The sequence below is a fragment of the Mirounga angustirostris genome, unplaced genomic scaffold (assembly GCF_029215605.1).
Source record: "Mirounga angustirostris isolate CCGP_5_RB_7025 unplaced genomic scaffold, mMirAng1.0.hap1 SCAF_5, whole genome shotgun sequence".
Lineage (NCBI taxonomy): Eukaryota > Metazoa > Chordata > Mammalia > Carnivora > Phocidae > Mirounga > Mirounga angustirostris.
In genome coordinates, this window is record NW_026991713.1 from 5,710,109 (window position 1) to 5,734,021 (window position 23,913).

A 23,913-nucleotide genomic window follows, 5' to 3' on the forward strand; every position below is an offset into this window, starting at 1 on the left:
CTGCAGGGACTGGGGTGCCAGGCCGACCCGGACTGCCCCAGCCGGTCCCCGCCAGTCCCCGCCGCACCCGGCAGCCGCAAGGTCACGATGGGTCAACCCAGCAAACAGTTGATCCCATGCAGAAAGTTTCTATGCCGCTAAATTTGTATGTAATTTTGTGCAAACTCAGGTCTCGTCTTTGTGTAGTTTCTGCTTTAGACAAGAGCTGGCATTGGAGGCTTAGGCCAAGTTATGGAAGAAAAACCTAAGGCTAAGACAGTTGTTTCTCTAGCTCAGTTTTTCTGTGAGTAGAGAACAGGCGGTCTTCCTTGGATCTTCAGGGGACCCAGGAGCATAGGAGAGAACAATGGAAACTGCACAGCCTGCAAGGCCCCTGCCAGCTCTGGCCTTCCTCTGCCTCTCCGGGCCTCAGTTTCCCCTCTTGTAAACGAGGGGGAGATCTGCTGTGTTCTAAGGCCTGTGAAAGGTGACCCCTTCTGAGCCCTCCCCTGTGCAGAGACTGCACATCCACACCGAGGGGCCGAACAGCTGGCTCGTAGGCTCCTGAGATTGTGTTCAGTGATGGGACAGGTGCCCCAAGACGGCCCCACTGGGAGGTAGCCCAGCACACTTCCCGTGTGCTCTGTCTCACACCTCACCCCCCCAGCTCTGGACGTTACACCCAGACGGACTTCAGCTGCCACTCTGTGCTTCGGAAAGAGTCCTGCCTTCCCCCACATCCCTACCCTGGGTGCAGTGATAGGCGGGAGACTTCTCCCCAGGAGCCTTTCCTAGGAAAGCGTGGGGCCAATGCCTCCAGAAGGCCTGCCCTCCCTGGTCCTGGTCCGTGTTCCAGTCCCATCCCTCCTACAGGCTGCCAAGGCCCCCACCACACAAGTGAGGAGCTCAGGCCAACTGTCTCTCCTCAGAGAAGCTCAAAGGGCCATTTCTTTTTCTAGTTCTTTGGGGGCCTTCTCTGCAACCTTTGACAGTGGAGACAGCCCTCTGGGGAAGCCACATGGGACTCTGCTTTCCGGCCACACCCGAGCTGGAGGCAGAGGCCTTCAGGGTGGGGATGGGTCGGTTGTCCTGAGCTAGGATGGGAAAAGCCTTTCTCGGGCCAGGCGTGGGTGTGGGAAGAGCCAGGAAGCATAGAATCCTTTCTTTCTCGAGTGCCGACCAGCAAATTGGGTAAATCGGTAGCTAATCGAAGCTATAGGGTATCTGGTGAGTTTCCATCATAGGTGCTGAATGATGGAAAAATTGAAAGCAATTTAACTTTGCACTAATTTGTTTTATGTAATGCCATGTTAAAATTAAACTTTCCCAAAATGTGTTACACATTATTGCCTACAGTTCACCTCTGTGATATTCAGACATGCGTTAGGGCGAAATCATGCTAAAATACGTTTTCAATCTAACAGCACCTAAATGAAATAATCACAGTGTAGTGTACTAATGACAAGATATAATTACAACCTTGTGATTTTTTTAAAAAAAAAACTCTGTTCATTATCATAACCAACTTAGAAGACCCAAACTGAAATCTCTTTTTACTGCAAACTATTTTGCAATCGGCCAGCTATCTCTCCCTGGCCCTCTCTCTCCTCCATAACCTGGGAGGAGCAGAGCCCGGATCCGTCCTGATCCTGCCACTTCACTTCCCTGAGCAGCCCATCTCCCAGTCTGTGAAATGGGGATCAACGGGGCCACCTTCCTCCCAGGTTAGGGGAGAGGGACGGGGAGTAAGTGACGTGTAATGAACAGCAGGGTTGGTGATCTGCTATTATTGTTATGAGTCCTGCTTGCAGGCCCCGTTCTACAGTGGAGGGGGCCAGGGGAGCCCTGAGCAGGGGCAAAAATAGGACTAAGGCCCTCGAGGCGAGCTCACAGCCGCTGGGCTGTGCCTGTCTACCCCGTGCTACCCATTCAAAAGCTCCGTTCTCACCCCTTCTTGGTTTTGTGTGTGTGTGTTTTTTTTCCCAGAAAGAATCTGGTGCTGAGACGTCTTCCTTTTATTCAGCTTTACTGCGTATTCAGCCCAAAATTGTGCACTGCTGGAGGCCGATGCGGCGTACCTTCAAAGCCTACGATGAGGGCGGGACGGGGCTTTTAAGCGTGGCTGATTTCAGGAAGGTGAGCTCAGCTCTTGGCTGTCTGTTGCGTCTGAGCAGGGAGCAGTGGCCAAATGCCAGTGGCCAGAAGACCTCAAAAGAGGACCCCTCACCTCCCTGGCAAAGGCCCAGGTGTGAGCAGATGTCTGAGACCCCATTTCCTTGGGGCCCCCAGGTTATCACATGCCCCTCACCTTCAGACCCCAGGTTCTCCTCCCTGAAGGTTTCTAGAACCCTGGGGGGGACACGACCTGAGCCCTCCGGGTACCACCATAGGTGCCACTGGTCCTGGGAGCCCAGGCTGGGCCCGTGGTCTCCATGGCGGAGCCAGGGCCAGTGTCCACCTCACAAGACCCCCAGATCAGGAGCTAAATAAAGCAGGGTCCCAGCTATGGGACCTCAGCCAGCAGAAGCCGGCTCCTCTCCCCCAGCTACCCTCCCTGTGGCGCCAGCCACCTCCCCACAGCAGCTGGCCCAGCCACGCTCCCTGCAGTGTGAACTCTGGTACCTCTGATGCGCCCACGAGAGTGTGCGGCACCCTGAGGACGCAGGGTCTACGGGGCGCCCTCACTGTGGGCAGGCTGGTGACCGCAGGCGCATCCTTCCCAGACCGAAGAAATGGGCCTCCCTCAACTACCACTTTCCGAATCACATAGAACTCGTTGACTTGGCAGATTCTGGCCCCCACTCCCTACCTACCCCTTTCTCCACCCCTGCCCAGCCACTGAGGTTGAGAAAGTAATTGAGGTCCGACCATTAGATTTGAAATCACATGTTGTAGTCAGGGAAAACACTCTGTCAAAATATCGAAGGGACAAAGGGTTATGACCTCAAAATGCACCTACAAAAAATGTATTCTTGAGGTTCATCTCTGCTTCAACTAAAACAAATTTAAAAAGTAAAACCCTCTCCTTTCAAGTCAGGAAGATGAGCAATAGCTGGTGGATGGGCCGCTGGGGCTGCAGGAAGGAGGAGGGGATGTCCCAGCAGCCCCCGGGGACACCTGTGCTCAGCCCCCCCCCCCCCCCCCCCCGCCAGTGGCTTTCTAGCTCACACTGTTTGTCTTTACTTTGGACTCAAGTCAACTCTCAGCCCGGGGTTCTCCTTCCGTCTCCAGGCAAAGAGGTGAAGAGAGCAGGGTCCTGTCTGCATCCCAGGAATTTGGGGTGGGTGGCAGAGGGAGGGGAGTACTCGAAAGGCAGACGTGGCCTCAACAGAGCCAGAGTCAGAGACCAGCTGGGTGCCAGGGACACCCAGGCTCAGCCTCCGTGGTGGGGCCCATCATCCCCCTGCCCAGAGGAACCTCAGGCTCTTCCAGCCCCGCATTCTAGTCTCCTGTTAGAAACAAAGTATAACACAAAGCATAGACAGGAAATCTATAACTTAATCTTCACTTTTACTTGTGAGGGAACCTATTAGGTTCCGTCTCAGCTGCAGGTAACAGGAGGGACCCAGCAGCTGAAACGCGGTGGAAGTCTGTTTCTCTGTCACATAAAAGAGGCTGCGGAGTAGGAAGCCGGAGTAGGAAGCCAGAGCTGGTGTGCTGGGCAGTTACTGGGGACTCCATTGTTCTCACTCTACCATCCGCGGCACCTGGCTTTTTTCCACGAGGTCACCTCGTGGTCTGTGGTGGCTGCTGGGGCCCCAGCATCACTTCCATATTCCCAGCAGCAAAAAGAAAAAGAGGAGAGGAGAAGGGGCAGGCACCTTTTCTTTAGAGGAGCCTTCCCAGAAGTCCCCCATCACATTCTCACTTAGGTTTAACTGGCTAGAACATACCCAGCTCCGAGAGAGGCTGAGAAGTGTAGCCTTTTAGCTGGACACACAGCAGCCGGGTGAAGACCAGGGGTCTGCTCACTGAGGAGGAAGGGGAGCCGCTGCCGGGCAGGCAGCCAGCTCTGCCTCGGGCTGTGTTACCCGCAGATCAACCACACCCGGCGCCCTGCACCTGCTGTCCTGCCCTCCTCCCACGTGGGCTGCACCCAGAGGCCCCAGCCTCGTTAAGGCCCTGTGGCCTCCCTCCTAGCCCTCTACTTTCTGTCTCTCCACCTTGTCTGAACGTGATGACCAGCCTCACTACCCTGCAGGGAGGTGACGGCTGTTAACCTCCTGTTCCGGGAGGGGGGGTGGGGAGAACCAGCAGCTTCCACTGGACTGGGAGAGTCTCCAATTTCATACCCATAGTGCATGCTCTGGCCCTTGGCGGGGTGAGGGCAGAGGAGAGAGGAGGCAGGAAGGAAGGAGGGAAGGGATGTGCGGTGTGGGGAGGGGGCTGCGGGGCAGCTTTGGAGGTGGGATGTTCGGGCTCAGTGGAGGAGAGGTGGGCAGCCTGGCCCACCTGGCAGCCTGCCTCCTTGAATGGCACCAGGACCAGCGGGGGCTCTGTCTGGCAGGTCCTGAGACAGTACAGCATCAACCTCTCGGAGGAGGAGTTCTTCCACATCCTGGAGTATTATGACAAGACGCTGTCTTCCAAAATCTCCTACAACGACTTCCTTCGGGCCTTCCTGCAGTAGGTGACGGCCGTGGCGCACCCGGCGCGGACCGACGGGGACCACAGGGCCTGCCCCTAAGACGAACGAAATCACAGAACCGGGGTGGGGGGTGGGGGAGGGTCACAGCGGCCCTGTGTCTTTCCCGGCGGTGAAGGCTCAGAGTTGCCCCACAGCTCCGACAACAGGTGCCTCTGCTGGCGGCTTCGGGGACCCTGAGCCACCAGACCCTTCACTCAGCTGGAGCAAATAAAACCGTACGCCTTTGCAGGAGTGATTCTTAAGGCTTCAAAAGAACCACCAGTGATAAAATACTTAAAACCTTGGGATTTCTGGAGGCTTTATTCGTAAGAGCCTGGGGGACCTGGAAGGCCTTCCGCCGTCCTGGATGAGATCGGTGCCTCTGCTGGGCTTGTCCACACGGCCACCTCTCTGACCCTAGAGACCAGGCACCAGCCCATGTCTGAGTCGGGCCTTGGTCCAGCCCAGCTGGTGGCTGACTGGAGGCACCCATCAGTGGCCGTTTGGGGAGGGACCCCTCCTTGGACACGACAGTGTCTGACAAGCAAAGAGAACTTTTAGATCCCTGCAATCCTCGCCACCTTTCGTGAAGCAAGTGGAAGGGAGACATAGAGTTTGCTGCCTTCTGGAAGGTTCTGGAGGGAAGTAGGGAGAGGCAGCCGGGCTAGCGGCCCCTGAGTTGTGTGGCCACAGGCTGTCAGGGAGGGGTGAGCACAAGGGGCCCCCATCGTCGCCCCACCCCAGGTGGCTCCAGCGGAGAAGCAGCACCAAAGCCCCCTGGGCCAAGAGCCCTCCCACCCCTGTGCGGGGCCCACGTAGGCCACGGCCTGAAGCGCCCCGAGTGCGGGGAGGCTTCGGGCTCCGAAGCGCGTGAGGTGTGGGAAGAGGAGCCTCGGCCGCCACGGGCCCCTCTTCCCAGGAAGATGTTTTACCGTCACCTTTGTCTCCTTGTGTGCAGGGTTCCAGCCTCAGTCCAGATGGGACCCCAGGCTGAGAGGGGTGGGCTCACGGGGAGGCTTCGAGCCAGGAGGAGGCCACCTCTGCTGGCCGCTCGCCCGGCTCCGCTCCGGCTCAGCCGCAGGTCGCCCCTGCTCCCCGGGTCGGAATCTGCCATGCCGCGTCGTCTTCTGTCAGCTGCATGGCATGTGGTTTTCTTCTGAACTCCACCTAAGCCGGGTTGTCTGCACTCGGTGCAGTTGTGACTTGCTGTCAGCCGGGTCGTACGGGTCTGAGGACCTCACCGAGATGGCGCCTAAAGAACCACGCAGGACTTCGTTTTCCTCTGAGGGAGGCCCCAGCCACCAGGAGGACGGCTTCGCAGGGGCCTGGGCAGGGCCCTTGGATTCTCCTCCCCTTACCTGCGGTCTTCACGGAGTTCTCAGGAAGCAGGGGCCAGAGCTAATTGTCCTGTGGGCACTCCGTCCCACTGGCCACACGCCTGGCAAGCTGGAGTTCCTACCCCCATTGTAGAGATGGCGACACTGAGGCCAATCCTGAGGGAGGGAGGGAAGCCCTGTGGGAAGCGCAGGCAGCAGTGGGTGGCTTCCTGCCCCTCGGTCAGACTTCCCCAGCCTGGCAAGGGGGCATCAAGGATGAGGCTGAGGGGCTCTGGCCAGGGCAGGGCTGGGGGGCCCCAAGATCCCAGAGAACCTGGGGAGGAAGATGCCTGCCTGCTGCAGAGGAAGGGGTGCTCAGGCAGCCTGAGTTCAGGGAGCAGGAGAGAGAGGGCTGGCTGTGGCCCCCGCTGACGCCAAGTGGGTGCCATGTAGCCGGGATGCCCTTGGCCTCAGCAGCTCTCCTTAGGAGTGAGGGGCGAGTGGAGGCCCTTCCCACGTGCCCATGCCCCTGCCCCAGCATCTGAGGCCCTGCCTGTGTGCCCAGCCCTCCCGGCCCGTGTGCCCACCTTCAGCCTTCCCCGAGCAGCCTCTCGTACATCCTCACACTCTGCACCTGCTGTTCCTCCCACCTACTCCTCAGGAAATGCTGACGTGTCCTTCAGATCTCATCTCAGAGTCACATCCTGCAGAAAGCCTTCCTGACACCCAAGGCTGAGTCAGACATTTAGTCTCATGCTGTTCAGTGGCCTTTGGGTCTGTCAATGCGGGGTTTGGAGAAGGCTCCAGGTCAAGAAGGGGCTTCCAGAAGCAAATAGCTCATCCTGACACAACACGGGACTCAGTGTGTGGTCACGACCGGCCAAGGCCAGGCAAGCACTCAGGCAGCATTTTCAGAGTGGCTTTGGTGTTAGTGCGACTGGGTTCGAATTCCAGCTCTACCGTGAGACCCGGCCAGGTCACTTACCCCATCTGAGCCTCAGTTTCCACATCTGTAAATGGGGCTCCATCCCAACTCAGAGAACATTGGAGAGCCAAGTGGAAAGAGCTAGCACAGAGCTTGGCTCCCGGAAGTGCCCACATCTCTTCTCCTTCTCAGGCCAGTGTGAGTTGTCCCTGGGCTTGGCCCAGCGGTGGGGTTTCTTGGGAGTTAGCAGAGCTTCCAAGCTGAGGGCTGCAGGTGAGTGGGCTATTAGCCATCCCCTCCCTTAACCCCAGAAACATAGGCCAGCCACTTTCCTGATGCCTGGAACCTTCATGCCTGAGTCAGAAGAACAGTGCTGGACTGAGGGTTGGGATGTCCAGCCTCCCCCTGCTCATCCCCTGGCCCCTGTGCAACTTACCCATTTACCTATATGGACGAAGCCCCTATTTCTGTATCAGCAAAATGAAGTTATATAACCCCTCTCTGCCTTCCTCCTGGAACCATCCATTCACGGCTCCAGCCAGCCAGCCAGCCCACTCTGCCTGGTCCAGGGTTCAAACACAGACTTGCGCCCTAGAGCTTCCAGGACAGTAGGTCGCAAACAATCGAAAGAGAGGAGGGTCAAGGCTCTGGTGGGGGAAGCCCTCGGTCTATGGGAGCCCAAGGAGCCCCAGCCCTAAGCTCAAAGCCTGGACCTGGACGTCAGGACAGGATTTCAGCAAGAGGTTGAGGAAGAGGTGTGCTCCCGAGCCTTCAGAGTCAGAGCCAGGAGGCTGAGAGGCCTGGGCTACTACCTAAAGATGAGTAAGTCCCAGCTGGGACTGCCAACCCCTCCTTCTCTTTCCTGGGCCTTGTGTCCCAATCAAGTGCCTTCAGCTTGGGGCAGCCTTCCCTGAGCCACACTCAGCTGAGTGCAACATCCCCTCTGAATCCCATCATGTTAAAAGGTGCAAGTCCACATCTCTCCACCTCCAGTGGAGCTCCTCATATCAGAACAAATGGCCCCGTTCATCTCACCTTCACGTATCCATGCCCCTTGTATCTGATCTTGGAGTTCCTGTCTCTGAAGAGGTGATGTCCATGTCCCCACTCCTTGAATTCAAACTCAGCCATGTAACTTGTTTTGGCCAATGAGCTATTGGCTAACAAGCATGACACAGCAGAGACTTGAGAAGCACCTGTGGTTTTTGGCTTCTTGGAGGCAGAGAGCTGGAAAGAACATCACTCCTACCTGTATGACAGGACAAATGCAAAGTAATGACTTTTCTTAAATCCATCTGAGAATGGAGTCCACCACAAACAACTTACCAAAATCTGGGGGGAGCCAGGTACCTGCAGGGAGCAGCAGACCCAAGCATTTGCTTACCTGGAATAGTCACCCCCAAACATCAGATAAGCCAGTCGGAGGATTCAGCTGGAAAATTCTAACAAATTGCTAAAGGCTAGCCTGAGAATGTGAATGCTCTGGCGGCTGTTGGCATAAGGGTGTCTGCATCCTTCAGGAACCCCACCGGGAGCTCACAGAGGTCAGGGAGAATCCAGAGAAAGCTTCCCCCCTCCTGTTTCCCCAGTGGTGCTGGCTGGAAGAAGAGAGCAACAGCCACTGCTGACACTCTGCCAGAACCCATCTCCCATCTCTTAGAGGGAGCAGGAATGGTTATATGCAGAAGGATGACAAAGCTGTAGCCTGAGGGCACTAATTGGAACCCAGTGCAGGTGAAGGAGCAGAACATGAAAATAAAAGGCTCTTCTCCTGGAGAGGCAGAAATACAGGCTAAGCCTGCAGTACATCTGCAAGAGGAGCAAAAATTGTCAGAATCAACTTTCTCAAAATTCTAGAAATTAACCAAATGTTTATACAGGAACCCAAGAAGCATTTTATCAAGAAAAGCAGCTGAATTTTAGAAAAAAAAAAAAAGAGCAAGCTTTGTGACATTTCAACTTGTTCTAGTCCAAAGAGCCACTCTCCAGCTCCACGATAGCTTTGAAAATAACAGTCTGCACTCCCACTGCACAGTGGCAGTTACTAAAGGAAATAGAATAGAGCTGGAGCGCTTTCAAAGCCTCACTCCCAAAGAATTATCATTTTCACGTGCCTAGTGATTCCCTGGAGGGCCCCATTTGCAAGACTGTCTGTATTTGAACTGACTCAGAGATTCCTCAGGTACAAAAAATCTTTTCCCCAGGGTACAGAGGGTACATTTGTCAAAAACAATTACAAACAAGTATTTTAATTTTGTGGCTGCTTGAGGTAGTGGGTAACAGTTGGGCCAACCAATTTAAGATAGCTTAAAAGGAAGAGTTGGGAAATAAGATGTTCATAGAGACTTTGAAAAGTTCCCAAGATTTCTGGGGAATCTAGAAGTCCATGTATGTGCCTAGGGCTGGCACATGCCCAGGGATGTGTGCATGCTCAGAAAAGATATGAGAAGGCCCTAAGCTCTCACCTTTGACTGACCTTAAGACTGCACTAGCAGGAAATAAAAGCTAAGGCAGAGTTTCGGGTACCTGGCTCAGTGCTGAAGATATGACTTGACATACACACAGAGCTCATCAGAAAAGACTGGGAGATATATTAGTTCCAAATGTTTAAGGAAATCTGTGTCTGATCATTAGCTGACCACTAAGCTAACTGAGAAGAGACTTCACTGGCCACACAGGACAAAGAATATAGACTTTAGAGTATTAGTTCAGAAAAGGAACTAAACAAACAATAACTACAACAAGCAACAATAACAACAGACCTTTGGAGGGGGGAGAGTCTTATTTCCAAAGTTGCCACATTATATTATTTAAAATGTCCATTGCATAATAACAAATTATCAAACATAAACAGAAATAAGAAAGGGGGCACCTGGGTGGCTCAGTCGGTTAAGAATCCAACTCCTGGTTTCAGCTCAGGTCATGATCTCAGGGCCCTGAGATCGAGCCATGTCAGGCTCAGTGCTCAGTGTGGAGTCTGCTTGTCCCTCTCTCTCTCTGTTCCCCTCACTGCTCTCTCTCATAAATAAATAAAATCTTAAAAAAAAAAAAGAAGAAGAAGAAGAAAGTATGGCCCGTACACAAGGGGGAGAAGTAATCAATAAAAACTGTCCCCGAGGAAGCCCAGATGTTGGATTTAGTAGGCAAAAGCCTTAAGATATTCAAATAGCTAAAGGAACCCATGTCATAAGAATAATGTCTCACCAGATTGAAAATATTAAAAGTATTAAATAAAGAGATTAAAAGTATTAAAAGAACCAAATAAAAATTCTGGAGTTTGAAACTGTAACCAAAATAAAAAATTCATTAGAGGAGCTTAACAGCAGATTTGAGGATGCACAAGAAAGAATCAGAAAACTTGAAGATAAGTAAATTGAGATCATCCAGTCTGAAGAACAAGAAGAAAGATGAACAGAGCCTCAGAAACTTGTGGAGTATCATCAAACATACCAACATACACACAATGTAAGTCCCAGAAGGAGAGGAGAGAGAGGGGGGCAGAAAGAATATTCAGAGAAACAGTAGCCAAAAACTTCCCAAACTTGAAGAAAAACTTAAGTCTGTGTATCCAAGAAGTTCAGTGAACTCTCAAGAGGATAAACTCTCAAAGAGATCCACACTTAGACCTATCATGTCAAACACATCTCAATAGATGCAGAAAAAGATTTTTGACAAAATTCAGCATTGATTCCTAAGAAAAACTCTTAGCAAACTAGGAGCAGAAGGGAATTTCTTTAACTGAATAAAAGACATGTACAAAAACTATAGCTAACATTGTAGTAAATGATGAGAGATTTAATGTCTTTCCCTAAGGTCAGGAACAAGGCAAGGACATTCTCTCTCATCACTTACTCAACATCATACTGAAAGTCCTAGACAGTGCAATAAGACAAGAAAAATTAAAAATAAAAATAAAAATGGAAAGAAATAAAATTGTCTCTATTTGCAGATGACATGATTATCTAATAGGAAATTCCAAAGAACCCACCAAAAAGGCTACCTAAGCTAAGTGAGTTACAAAGTCATTATACAAAAGTTAATCATGTGCCTATGTACTCACAGTGAACAACTGCAATGTAAAATTTAAAATATATATACTATTTATAATATACCCCCAGTGAAGTACTTAGATATGAATCTAACAAAATGGGTACAGGATCTATATGATAAAAACTGCAGAACATTGATGAAAGAAAGCAAAGATCTAAATAAATGGAGAGAGAAATGTTTTTTATGAATTGTGAGGCTCAACATTGTTAAAATATCACTTCTCTCCAGTCTGATTATAAATCCTATGTAATCTCAATCAAAATCTCAGCAAGGTCTATTTTATATGTCAACAAGTTCATTGAAAAATATACATGGAAAGATAAAGGAACTAGAATAGCCAAAACAATTCTGAAAAAGAAGAACAAAATTGGACAGCTCTCGCTTTCCAATTTCAAGATTTACCCGTAGAGTTACAGTAATCAGGAGAGTAAGATATTGGCAAAAGGACAGACTTATTGATTGATGGAACAAAATGGAGAGCCCAAAAGTATACCCACACAAATATAGTCAACTGATTTATGACAAACATATAAAGACAATTCAATGGAGAAATAGCATCCATACGTAAAAACATGGAACTTATACAAACCTCACACCTCATACCAAAATTAACTTAAAACGCATCATAGACCTAAATGTAAAACATAAAACTATAAACCTTCTACAAGAAAACATCAGAGAAAATCTGCATGACCTGACAATAAGTTTTTAGGTACTACACCAAAAGTACAACTCATAAAAGAAAAAATTGATACATTGGACTTTATCAAAATTAGAAACTTTTGCTCTGAGAAACCGTTAAGAGAATGAAAAGACAACCCAGAGACTAGAAGAAAAGATTTGCAAATCATATATTCAATTAAGGACTTGTATCCAAAGCATAAAGAACATTTAAAACAAAACAAAACGTTTTTAAGGAAGAGGACAAAAAATCTGAATAGACACTTCACAAAAGAATATATGTGAATGGCAAATAAGCATATAAAAAGATGTTCAATACCAGTAGTCATTAGGGAAATGGAAATTAAAACCACAATGAAATACAAGACCTATACAATACACCTACTCAAATGGCTAAAATTTTTTAAATGAATAATACCAAATTCTAATGAAGATGTGAGCCAAGAGGAATACTCATTCAGTGCCAGTGGGATTGTAAAAACATACAGACATTTTGGAAAACAGTATGACTTAAAAGGGGTCAAAGAAGGGGAATTTTTTAAGTGATGTAACTTTTCCCTACGGTACTGGGGTGGCGGATACATGACTCTGCATTTCTGAAAACCCTTAGAACTGCACACTACAGAGAGTGACTTGACTGTATGCAAATTTATTTTTTTTTTAAGATTTTATTTAATTGACAGAGGGAGAGAGGGAACACAAGCAGGGGGAGTGGAAGAGGGAGAAGCAGGCTTCCGGCCGAGCAGAGAGCCTAATGTGGGGCTCGATCCCAAGACCCTGGGATCATGACCTGAGCTGAAGGCAGTTGCTTAACCAACTGAGCCACCCAGGCGCCCTGACTGTATGCAAATTTAAAACAGTCAACTAAGAGGTCAGGGAATCTCAGGTTGTAATGCAGACTGTGACAACAGAATCTAATTGTACTGCAAATGTATGACATAACCTCACTGAATTGGGTTGGGAAAAAGGACCTGACCAATTTACCTTGGAAAACAGAGTTTGGTTTGTCAAACTAAAGACAGAAAGGATTGCACAGGAACTTTGTACTCTAGTAGGTAACTATGTTTCTCACAGGGGTCCTGATCAAGAATTCTGAAACTGCTTTGTGGATGTGCTAGGATTGAACACACACGATTGCAAATATGGCAGCCAGGCTCCTCCTCGTCAAAGGAAGAAGTTACAAATAAGCAAGGTGGAAAACAAGAATAAATTATGCATTGCTGCATTAGAGTTTGGGGTAGGGGTGGCATATCAGTATGAACTAATGCTTATTTTAAGATAAATAGATGATAGCTAAGTAGGTAAATGGATGGATGGATGGATGGATGGATGGATGGATGGATGGATGGATAATGGGTGGGTGGATAGATGGATAGGTGGATGGGTGGGTGGGTGGGTGGATGGATGGTTGGATGGATATAGACGTAGGAGAGATAAATGAGCATATAGATGGATTAGTACACTCATATATTTCCTCACTCTGTCCATTGTGAGGACTTAGAAATAGTAATACCCTAGTAGCAACTAGCACATCTACCACCTAGATCTTACTTTCTAAATAAAAGGAGTTAGAACTCTCTGGAGAAATGGCTAATTCTAGGGCTGGGGCAAGGAAAATGCATGATGGGCTTGGAGCATCTTGTAATGCCAGAAATCAAGGAAGTCAAGCAAGAGAGAGGAATATGTCAAAAGAACACAGGAGCCAACTTGAAAGAGTTCCCAGTGGACAAAGTTAAACCAATTTGAGCCACAAAATAAATAGTGATAGTGCTAGATTTTAACCTAATGAATAAAATAAATAACCGTGAGTCTGTGCTGATAGAAAATAAATAAATGGCAGAGAAGGGACAAATCTTCCTTACAGAACAATTCCAAATAATAAATGTATGAGGAAAGAATTAGAAAATTGCCATGAGAGCACCTCAGTAATCATTGTTCCAGGCAAAATCCATAGATAGATGCTGAAATTAGTAGGCAAAACTTTAAGGAGAACTGGGACATTTGTGTAGCCTCAATATACCTCCCCCAAATATTTACTAATTAATGTGATTTTAACTGTGTCTACATATCCTTTGCTGTTCCTCCCTCTAGAAGGGAGAGCTTGAGTCACCTCTCCTTGACCGTGAGCTACACTAGTGTCTCTCTTCTAACAAAGTATGGAAAAGGAAGACTAGCATCTTTATGGTGGAGAAACCCGGCAGACATCACCTCCACCATGTGCTCAAGATCAACATCAACGGTGATAAGTCATGGTTAACATCAGGTGACCTCTGGTGCCTTGAGGATCCATCAGCTGTGTTGTATTCTCATAATACATAACACCAGGCTAATCATGAGAAAACATCAGACAAACCCAACTTGATGGACATTCTACAGAATATTGAACCAGTATTCAAAGCTTTCCAGGTCAGGCAAAGCAAGGACAGACTGAGAAACTGTCACTATGGACATGTGACAACTAAGTGCAGCATGGTAGCGTGCCCTGGATTCTGGAATGGAGAAAGGACATTAATCAAAAACTGTTGAAATCCGAATAAAGCTTATAGTGTAATAGTGTTGTAGTGGTGTTCATTTCCTAGTTTTGGTAAATGCCTCTCAGTTATGCAACATGTTCACATCAGGGAAAACTGGGTGCAGGGTATCGAGGAACTCCGTACCACCTTATGACTCTTCTGTAAATCTAAAATTATTTCAAAATAAAAAGGTATTTTTTTTTAAGATTTTATTTATTTGTGTATTTGATGGAGGGAGAGACAGCGAGAGAGGGAACACAAGCAGGGGGAGTGGGAGAGGGAGAAGCAAGCTCTCCGCCGAGCAGGGAGCCCGATGCAGGGCTCGATCCCAGGACCCTCGGATGATGACCTGAGCCGAAGGCAGATGCTTAATGACTGAGCCACCCAGGCGCCCCAAAAAGGTGTTTTTTTTAATAGGAAAATCATGTTCTATGGTTCAGGGCCCAGCCACGCTCCTTCCTCCAGGAAGCTTCCCCCAATCTCCCCTGTACACTGGGCATGCTCTTCCTCAGGGCCCCCAAGCCTGCCCCCTCTGTCGCCCTCTATGCCCCTAGCATGTAAGACCTGAAGGGTTCCACTTCTTTTCGGGGATTAGATGAGCCTTCCAAAGTACACTGCGAGCTTCCAGACAGCAGAGCCTGACTTTCATGTCTTGGAGACCTTCATAGTCTGTGCCTTCCATGGGAGGGTGGGACTGAGGGCCCCCAGGCAGGCTTGGGCCCAGCTGGGAGCTGTGGGTGGCATTAGGAGAGAGCACTGGATGAAGTCCTTGTCCACAGAGCTTGTCACCTCCACTAGTTTATTCCAGGGGTTGGGCAGGGGTCTCTCGTAGAAAGTGAAGTTAAGCAGGGGAGACAGCTCATGGGATTTGCTCACTAGACTCTCATGGACAAGAAGAGGGTTATCTGAGATGTCATCCTATAAGTGTGCATGAGCCCTGAGTGCTGAACCACCAAGAGCTGAGGCACTGGGTGCCCAGGCACCTTTGCTGTGGGACCCCCTCCACCACTTGTCCAAACCCCAGATAGCCCGTCTACACTGAGGGCAGGAGGAGCATGTGGCTCAGCAGCGGCTGTGTCTGGAGTCTCAGTGGGGACCCATGCACTACAGGAGGACCTACAGCACTGCCAGAGGTAGCAGCTGCCCCAGAGGGTCCCTGCCCCCACCTGGGAGGCCTGCTTGGGCTCACATTGGCCAAGGACAGCCGCCAAGGCTACCTCAAGTCGAGTGGCTCCTCCTCATTGCCCACTGATGGGGAGCCAAGGCCCAGGACAAGTTATTGTAGGCACCTGCGAGGCCCTGGTGAAGGGGCAGGTGACAGGTGGGACAGTCTGAGGACAGGAAAGGGCCATGGAGAGGCTGACACCCATAGTCTGCCACAGGCAGCTCCTCCTGCCCTCCATGCACCCCTCTGGGACGTCTCTTCCAGACCCATGGCTTTGGTTATGACCCACAAATGCAGATCTCAGAGAGGCTCCTCCTCCTCCTCCAGGTCCATTTATCCTTCCAGCCACTGGACCCTTCCCCTGAATATCCCAAGTGCACATCCAGCTCCAGTCCCAAATAAAACTCAGCATCCCTCCTCAAACCTGTTCTTCCAACTCCCATTCTCCCCTCCATGACGGGCAGCCAACATCCATTGTCATCCTTGGCTCTCCCTCACCTCACCCCCACATCCATCCCTCAGCAATCCTACCTTCTTAATCTATCACCACCTCCCTAGTCCAAGGCAGGCCCATGGGAAGTGATCAGTAAATGTTTGTGGTGTGGGTGGATGGATCAATGAATGGGAATGTGGATGGGTGGATGGATGGATGGATGATGGATGGATGGACGGATGGGTAGATGATGGGTGGATGGATGGGCAGATGGATGGATGGGTAGATGATGGATGGATGGATGGAAGGAAATGGTGGGACTTTTACAGCTTAGGCAGCTTTGAGACTGAAGCCATTATACCTGTCAGTGCTTTTCTTGGGCAACACTCGGACCCTTAGTTTGATAAGGGCTGGGTTGAACATACTGCTTCCGGGAAGGGCCCAGAGCTAAGACCATCTTGAGTTACACTGTTTTGAGGAATCAGGCAGTCAGGATACTTGAACGTCATAGAGCACAGAATAGCCCATGCCAACCACTTCTGAGACTGCCCCACCCCTGGGGAAGCTGGAGCAAGCAAAAGGATGCCAGCTGCTGCCACATGGAAGGTCTTTGGCCTCTGGACTCTGTCCAGGACTCAGGACTGGGCTGGGAGGACACCTTTCCTCCCCCACATGCCTCACACGACATCCAGAGACATACACAGGAAGAGGCGTCACGTGGACATCTCTTTCTTTTTACAAAGACTTTATTGTCTGACATGCTTGACAAAAAAAAAAAAAAAATTACAGCCACAATCAAGTTATGCCAAAATGATTGAGGAGCACGCCATCATCTTTCATACCTCAAGGACTTTTAATGAATTTTCTTTCAAAGTAACAGCCGCCTTCATAACTTTTCTTTTCCACATAAAAATACACCATATTCTGAAGGTACCTTAGGAAAAAAACATTTTTAAGTTTATAGTTCTTGGTCCGCAGAGAAATTCGGTAGAGGTGACTAAAAGGGCCTGTGTCCTCTCCACCCCACGCCGCCCATGCGCCACGCATCTGGGCTTCCCGAGGCCTTGTAAACATCCGCGGCCACCGGGAACCACTTGGCCAAACAGATTCCCGAAGTCCCGCACCGGTCCGCGCTGCTGCCGCCGGGCTCCCCTTGCCCAGGGTGCCCCTCGCCCCATGGGGCGCCCTGGGCAAGTAGGGAAGGAATCGTGGTCTCCCGGGATGCCGGGGTGCTGGGCTCAGAGAACAGGATCCCTCAGCACTCCAGGGGCTCTCTCTGAGAGACAAACCAGAGGGGCTCTGAACAGGACCCTTGAAAAAAAGGAAGAGCCTTGGGACCATGCACTGCCTTGGAGGGGCGGAGCTCTGAGCCGCGGCAAAGCAGAGGCCATGGAGCCAGAGACCAAGGCTCAAGTCCTGCTTCTGCCCGCTATGAACAGTGCACCCTCGGGCAAGTTACGTCACCTCTCTGATCTCAATCTCCTCACCTCTAAAATGGGGCCAACAGAGCTGACCTTGCACGACAACCTGCGATGAATGGAGATTGTACCTGCAAAGGGGCGTGCTAAGTGCTGGCTCCCAGGGCGGGGCCTAAGGTGAGGGGAGTAAGGCCCTCCCCTCAGGCGCCCGATGTAAGGGGCTACCAAAAAGCTCGGCAAGAGAGAGAAAGGGTGCTATTTAATCCCATGTCTTTAAAAATCAAAATCGATTCAGAAAAATATCCATGATGAACAAAATATCAAAATTTTCAATAAAGATAGAATCTGACCCTGCACGTGGCGATCCTGCCTCTCTGGCCTCACTCTGATGAGACCCTGCTGGTTCTCTCTCCCTCACGGATTCAGCCCCACCCGCCCCCCCCCACCCGCCCAAGTCCTAATTTAAAGAAAAAAAAGAAGCCGCCCTGCGTGGAGCTGCCAGAGCCCAGGGCCCACTCTGCCAGTGGGCCACCCTCCCGTTAACGGGACAGACTGGCAAGGACCAGGAACCACTCAGCCCCTTCGGCTGTGGGCCCACCAGACAGAATCCAAATGGTGCGCAGGAAACCGCACTGAGGGATGGAACCCCATTGGAGGACAGTAGGGAGAAACATGGGTCCACTTCATTAAGTTAAGAAGGACGTTGTGTGTGTGTAGGGGCGTGCACGCGCACACGGGCGCATCCACGTGGCAGGGTGGCCTCGGTCTGCAGCCCCTCCAGCCTCCCGAGTTCTGCAGAGCTGCGAAGCCCCCGCAGGAACAGGGGCCATCCGTGACTCAGGAACCTCCCGGCTGGTCCTGGGCCCTCACATGGCTCGTTCTGTGGAACCAGTCTCCCGGATCCAGGCCCTGAGCAAGCAGCCGGGTTGCTTAGGCCATTGTTCAAGGCGGCCACCATGCCCACAGGAAGAAAGCAGGGTCACGAGGCGAGGCAGACAGCCTGTTGGCCTGGCCAGGTGCGGTCCGAATTCCTGAGACGTCCCTGATTGCTCCCTCGAGGGCCTCAGCCGTGAAGCAGCCCTGTCTCCCCAACCCCGGGGGGAGGTGGCGGGCTACTTACACCTGGGCTCTAAAACATCCCCCCCCCCCCAACCCTGGGGCTTGCAGCCATACAGACCCTCAGTCAGAGGGAGATTTTGTGTGAGAACTTCCAAAGTGCGTCCAGGAGCCGCGGCTTCCCAAACCCACGAGGGTGTCCAACTGAGAAGGATGAAGAGTCCGTCCATTCCCAAGCAGGACAGGACCGCAAGCTTGTTAGGCCCTTTGACAAGGTACACGCGGAAATGTACACGCAGAAAACGGTAATGAGCACAGAACCCCTAACAGGGACCCACAGGGTCCTGACTCCAGGTGACGGAGGCTGAAGAGTCAGGGGAGATTTTCTTCATTCCAAAGCCTCAACCCATCTGCTGGACTGCTCCCCACGGCCAGACGGGTTGTCTGCATGGAAGGAAGGGTGGTTGGGGGTCCGTGCTCTTGGCCAGGCATATGGAGCTGATGTGGGCAGGAAGGGCTGAGACAGCAGGGGCAGTCAGGAGTTCCGGGGTGTGGGGAGGTCAATGACTATGGGCGGATTCACAGGCTGGTAGTTCACGGTGCACACAGACGCGTTCACATAGGTGGTCGTCCCATCCGCCATGACACCGTACCCTGGAAAGTAAGCACACAGCCGTCAGGGATGAGGGGTAAGGCCGGGACCCAGGGCAGTGAGGTGGTCCAGCGGGCTTGGTAGTAGAGCACTCGGCTACAGCAGGCGGAACACATCCGGGGCAAGCTACCAAAACCCTCAACTTAGCCTCTTCATCTATAGAGGTGATGATGACAGAGCTCCTTCCCAGGCTGCTGTGAGGAGCAAATGAGATACTAATCCACATACAGTGTTCACCCGAGTGCCTGGGAAGCACATGGAGAGCACCCAGTGAGATATCTTCAGTGACCATCATCACCGTCATCATGTACTTTCTTCTCCTAGCCTCTGCTGCTATTATAGTCTTTTCCCGCCATGTCTACTTGTTACAGTCCTCATCCTGCAGCTCAGATCACCTCCAAGCCAGAAAGGACATTTCCCCTCCTCTTGTAGGTTACCCATTCTTTGGATCCCCCAAATGCGACTGTGTAGGAATGTGGTTTGGATCACACACCACCTGGGATCTGATGGCATTCCATGCCCATAGCTGGGCTACAGAAAATGACAGCCATATTGCTATCCCACAGCACATGGGTTGTCCATCCCATGACTTCTCAGATTCTGCCTTTGATGGCCTATCTGCTGCCCCTCTGTGATCTCCTTGGGGCCAGGGGAGATCTGATCCCTCCTGCCCTCCGACAACCCCCGGCAGTGGCCCTCAGGGAAAGGGCTGAGACTTGTTTGCTTCTGAGTTAGAAAATGATCTGATGTGGACCAAGCATATGTGAGGCCCAGGGGCCCTGGCCTAACACAGACGGAGGTTCAAGAAGCTGGGGGAAAACACATCAGTCCCCATGGCCCATGGGAGCCCATGTGCTTTCTGGTAGAGTGGGATGGGATGCGGAGGCCAGGGGCAGGTGGGATGAAGGTTCAAAAGGAGCAAAAGAGGGGTCTGCCAGACTGATGAATGGAGCTCCAGTGAGGAAACCCAAGGTGTAATAAGGAAAGCCTGTGTGCAGGACGTGGAGCTGTGGGGAGCCAGGATTGCAGCTGATACCACCCAGCACCATCACGGCTGCCTTGCCCACTGCCCCCCAAGGGGAAGTAAACGCCCCCTACCATTCGAACTGTGTGGACACAGCAAGTGGCCCCAGCCCCCCAGGAACAGAGCCAGAATGCCAGGTCTGTTGTGCGTGTGGTGGGGGTGGACGTGAGGTGCCATCAGAATATCTCAGGCAGGCAAGTGGCCCTCCACATTTATTAAGCACCGACTGTATGCCAGGCTGTAGGGATGTAGGCGACAAGACCGGCCTGCCAGCCTTAAGGAGCTCACAGTGTGCCTACCCAACCTAACACATCCTCCATGTTCCACCCAATGTCCCCTCCTCCAGAAAGCCCCCTGCCCACATCCCAAAGACTTCCCAGGCTGGAGGCATGGCAAGGTCGCAGCACTCCAAGGAAGTAAAACTTCCCCCTAAGTCTTGCTAGATTTTGCAACTGTCTTCCCATCGTTAAACATTTCAGCAGTGGCTAACTGATGGCCAAGTGCGGATAAAGCATTTACAGAGCGAATGTCAGGAAGGGGCTGAGAGCAGGGAGGAGGTGACTGGCTTGAAGGGAGGTGAGGGGGCCCCTCTACAGGGCCCACGAGGAGTCCCTCCCCCACCCCCCACGCCGACCTTCGTGGATGTGGCCAAAGACATGCAGCCGCGGCTGGACGCGCCTCTGCACCGTGTTGAGCAGCTCCACGCAGCCCACCCGCTGCATCTTCTTGGGGACCCAGTCCAGGAAGCCTGTGTAAGGAGAGGACAGGAGGGCAGTGACGGGGTCCAGGAGGCCAGGCCCCCAGCCCCGCAGACCCCACGCCGCAGCTTTTGCATCTCAGAGACACGAGATGCTGGATTCAGGAATCGGGCAGAACTGCCTCCCAGCTCCCAGCAAGCTCTCCCAAGGCCACCTTGTCCCCGCCTTCAGGGAGGGAAAGCCTGTGCCTCCACCACGTGCCGCCTGGGGCCTGGTCACCTGGACCCACTCCTCTGCAGGGCCACCCAGACAGCCATGCTTACAAGAGCCCCGAGTGGGCCAGGCACCTAGGGTGACAAGTGAGCACCCCCCACGACCCGGGCTCAGAGCAGCCTCAAGGGTGCCATCCACCCATTGCAGAGACAAGCACACGGAGGCCTGAAAGGGACGGGTGAGGCCCAAGGGCACCCTAGTGGGCTGGCACAGAGCAGAACCAGGAGCGAGATTTCCACGTCGGAAACTTTCGAAACAAACATCACAAAATCACGAAAATGAACTCCATTCACCGCAGCCTGGCTCACGGGGCCGTGTCTGGGTCTGCTCGCACCGCCAGCCTCCCGGAGCCGCCCCATATGGTGGCGGCTTATTATCCTCACATGGCCACACAAACGAAGAATAATTGATGACTCCAAGCGAGCAGCTAGGGTTCATCGCGGCCCCTCTCTGTTTGGGTGGGTGAGACAGGTTTCTGCATGCTCGGAAGGGGAAGGGGGATCCTCTGAGTCACTGACTCAGGCAGGCTGCCTCTGCCACTGCCTTAGTGATCAGGGAGGGAGGGAGGGAGACAGACGGAGGGAGGGAGAGGGAAGGAGGGTGGGAGAGACAGAGAGAGAGAGAGGGAGGGAAGGAGGGAGGGTGGAGAGAGACAGAGAGAGACAGAGAGGGAGGGAGGGAGACAGAGAGAGACAGGGAGGAAGGGAGGGAGGGAAAGGTCCCCCAAGCTTGGCCATCCTGCACCCCTCTACCCCGCAGCCTGCAAACCCTGGAGATGAGCATGGCTTAGCTTCGCCTCTTGCCCGGCATCGCCTGCCTCAGCCCCAAACGCTGTGGGAGTGATGGCACGTTCTGTGGAGGCAGCAGGAAGAGGGGGAGGCTGGGAGGGGCTGGGCTGCTGGGAGTTTGGACAGCATTCTAAGGCCTAAGGGAGCCATGAAGGGTTGTAGAGGGATGGCATGGCATAGCTGCCGATTCAGAGAATTCCCTCCTACTGATGCAAGGAGAGTGGAGTGGAAGGGGCGAGACTTGGGGCTGGGGGACCAGTGAGGAGACCATGGCAGTCATCAAAGGGACAGAAGACGTTGGCCTGGACCCAGGTGGGGACAGGCATGGTGGAGAGGAGAGGAAGGAGCTGGGATCCAGTTTGGAGGTGGAATCGGAGGGACGTGCAGATGGACAGGAAGTGTGTGTGAGTAAAGGGGGAGTGGAGGCCTGAAAAAGCCCCCCGATGGGACAGCCAGGGGGGCCCAGAGGCAGTTAGATCGTGTGAGCAGTGACATCAGCTTGGACCAGGGAGGTGGCAGTGGGGCCTGGAAAGAGAGCTGTTGAGGGTGGAACCCAAGGCCCTAGAGACTGTTGGGATGGGGTGAGGGGTGTGCAGGACGAAGCCCAGAGAGTGACCTTGAAGGTATTATGCCCCCAGGATGCAGGTCAAGGGCCCAGCCCTGCCTCTCCACGTCCCTGAGCTCCAGTATGCAACGTGTGGAAAATGGGCAGCTGATTCTGACCTCCCTGGGGGGCTGCGAGGAGTCCACAAGGTAACAAGCTGAACCCCCAGCACATAGTAGGTGCTCGGGAAATAAGGGGAGCCATGGGGTGAACTGTCCCCAATATCACAGCAAGTCAGACTCACAACAGAGCTCATCCGGGCTGATCTCTGTGCTCAGGTGGGGCTAGACCCCGCCCCTCTCAACACCCACACCTTCTGCATCCACTCCCAGCACAAGCAGGCCCACTGGGGGGCGGGCCAGCCAAGGCGTGGGGCAGCTGACTCTTACCCAGTGGTGGTCCATGGGTTATCAGGATGTCTACGCCTTCGGGAATGAGGTTCCATTTCTCTAGCAGTGCTTGGCCTCGAGGCAGGTTAAAGCCCCAGCCATAAAACCAGGGCTGCCTATGGAAGAAGAGCAGGCAGTTCAGAGAGAGCCACTGAGAGAGTGGGGTGGTCACAGGAAGGGGAAGCAAGTCGCAGTGCCAAATGGTCATCAGGACAGGCTTGATGCCTAGAAGCTCAAAGTAAAGGTGGGGATCGCCTGGACTTAGCCAGAATCCTGACCAACTCACAGGCTGTGGGATGTCCCTGGCATCCTCTTCTCTTTTCCCCTTCTTTCAACACAGTTTCTGTTTTTCTAGGATGAATAAATATTATTTCTGTGATTTTTTAAAAGGAAAGTTTAAAAAGAATCAGCTTCAGCCAAAGACCTCTCTTGCTCCAAGCTCCTCTAAGGAAATTCAGAGAAGAACATGCTCACCCGCCTTCCTGCCCACATCTGGGGCATGTTGAGACCCAACCCAGAGAGAATGGCTTCCAAGTGGAGGATGCTGATTCCTGCTTTCCCCTGAAGCTCCCAGCCAGGCTGAGTCTATCCCCAGCTCTAAGGGCAGGGCCAGAGGGACCTAAGCCAATTAATGGAATCTCAACTCAGACCTAGACTGAGCAATGCAAGTGATTCCCTTGGATTGACTCAATGGTGAACATGTAACCTAGATCCTTCCCATTGGTGAGAATCCCAGGCATTTCTTCTTTTGATGGTGAGAGAACAGGATGCTCTCATCCCTGCATATCAACCAGTGAGCTTCTTGCCTTGGAAGCTGTTAACAGCTATTGAGCTGTCCCAAAGGGCGATGGCTGGACCACATTGCCCAGGGTAGCCCACTGGATCAAAACTGCACCAGTCACCCACCATACCTCTGCACTTCTCAGTTATATGGGCAACATGAAGCCATTTGATTGGGCTTTCATTTCTAACCAAAGCATCCCTACTATGAATCTCCCTTGGGCCTAAGTCATTATAAGATCCCACGTTAACATAGTCCTTTAGTGTTTACAAAGTCATCATCATCATCACCACCACCATCATCATCGCCGTTATCATCACCATCATCATCATCACCATCATCACCTCCATCACCATCATCACCACCATCACCACCATCACCATCACCACCACCATCATCATTGCCATTATCACTACCATCATGATCACCACCACCATCACCATCATCATCACCACCATCAACACCATTACCACCATCATCATCACCACCACCACCACCACCACCACAATCATCATCACCACCATCACTATCATCCCCACTA

General features: G+C 51.9%; 2 protein-coding genes across 2 annotated transcripts in view; one reads left to right on the top strand and one right to left on the bottom strand.

The window, feature by feature from the left end:
- The window catches only part of EFCAB6 (EF-hand calcium binding domain 6), a 206,828-nt gene extending 202,219 nt beyond the window's left edge, over window positions 1–4,609 (top strand). The window contains exons 29-30 of the mRNA XM_045866745.2: window positions 1,966–2,115; window positions 4,487–4,609. Coding sequence (XP_045722701.2) covers window positions 1,966–2,115; window positions 4,487–4,609 — 273 coding nt within the window. The remainder of the gene's footprint in view (window positions 1–1,965; window positions 2,116–4,486) is intronic.
- A 13,029-nt stretch (window positions 4,610–17,638) lies between these two features.
- MPPED1 (metallophosphoesterase domain containing 1) overlaps window positions 17,639–23,913 on the bottom strand; it is a 62,594-nt gene continuing 56,319 nt past the window's right edge. Inside the window, exons 4-6 of the mRNA XM_045866756.2 lie at window positions 22,592–22,707; window positions 20,474–20,587; window positions 17,639–18,817 (exon numbers count right to left, since the gene is read on the bottom strand). Coding sequence (XP_045722712.1) covers window positions 18,699–18,817; window positions 20,474–20,587; window positions 22,592–22,707 — 349 coding nt within the window. The 3' untranslated portion in view covers window positions 17,639–18,698. The remainder of the gene's footprint in view (window positions 18,818–20,473; window positions 20,588–22,591; window positions 22,708–23,913) is intronic.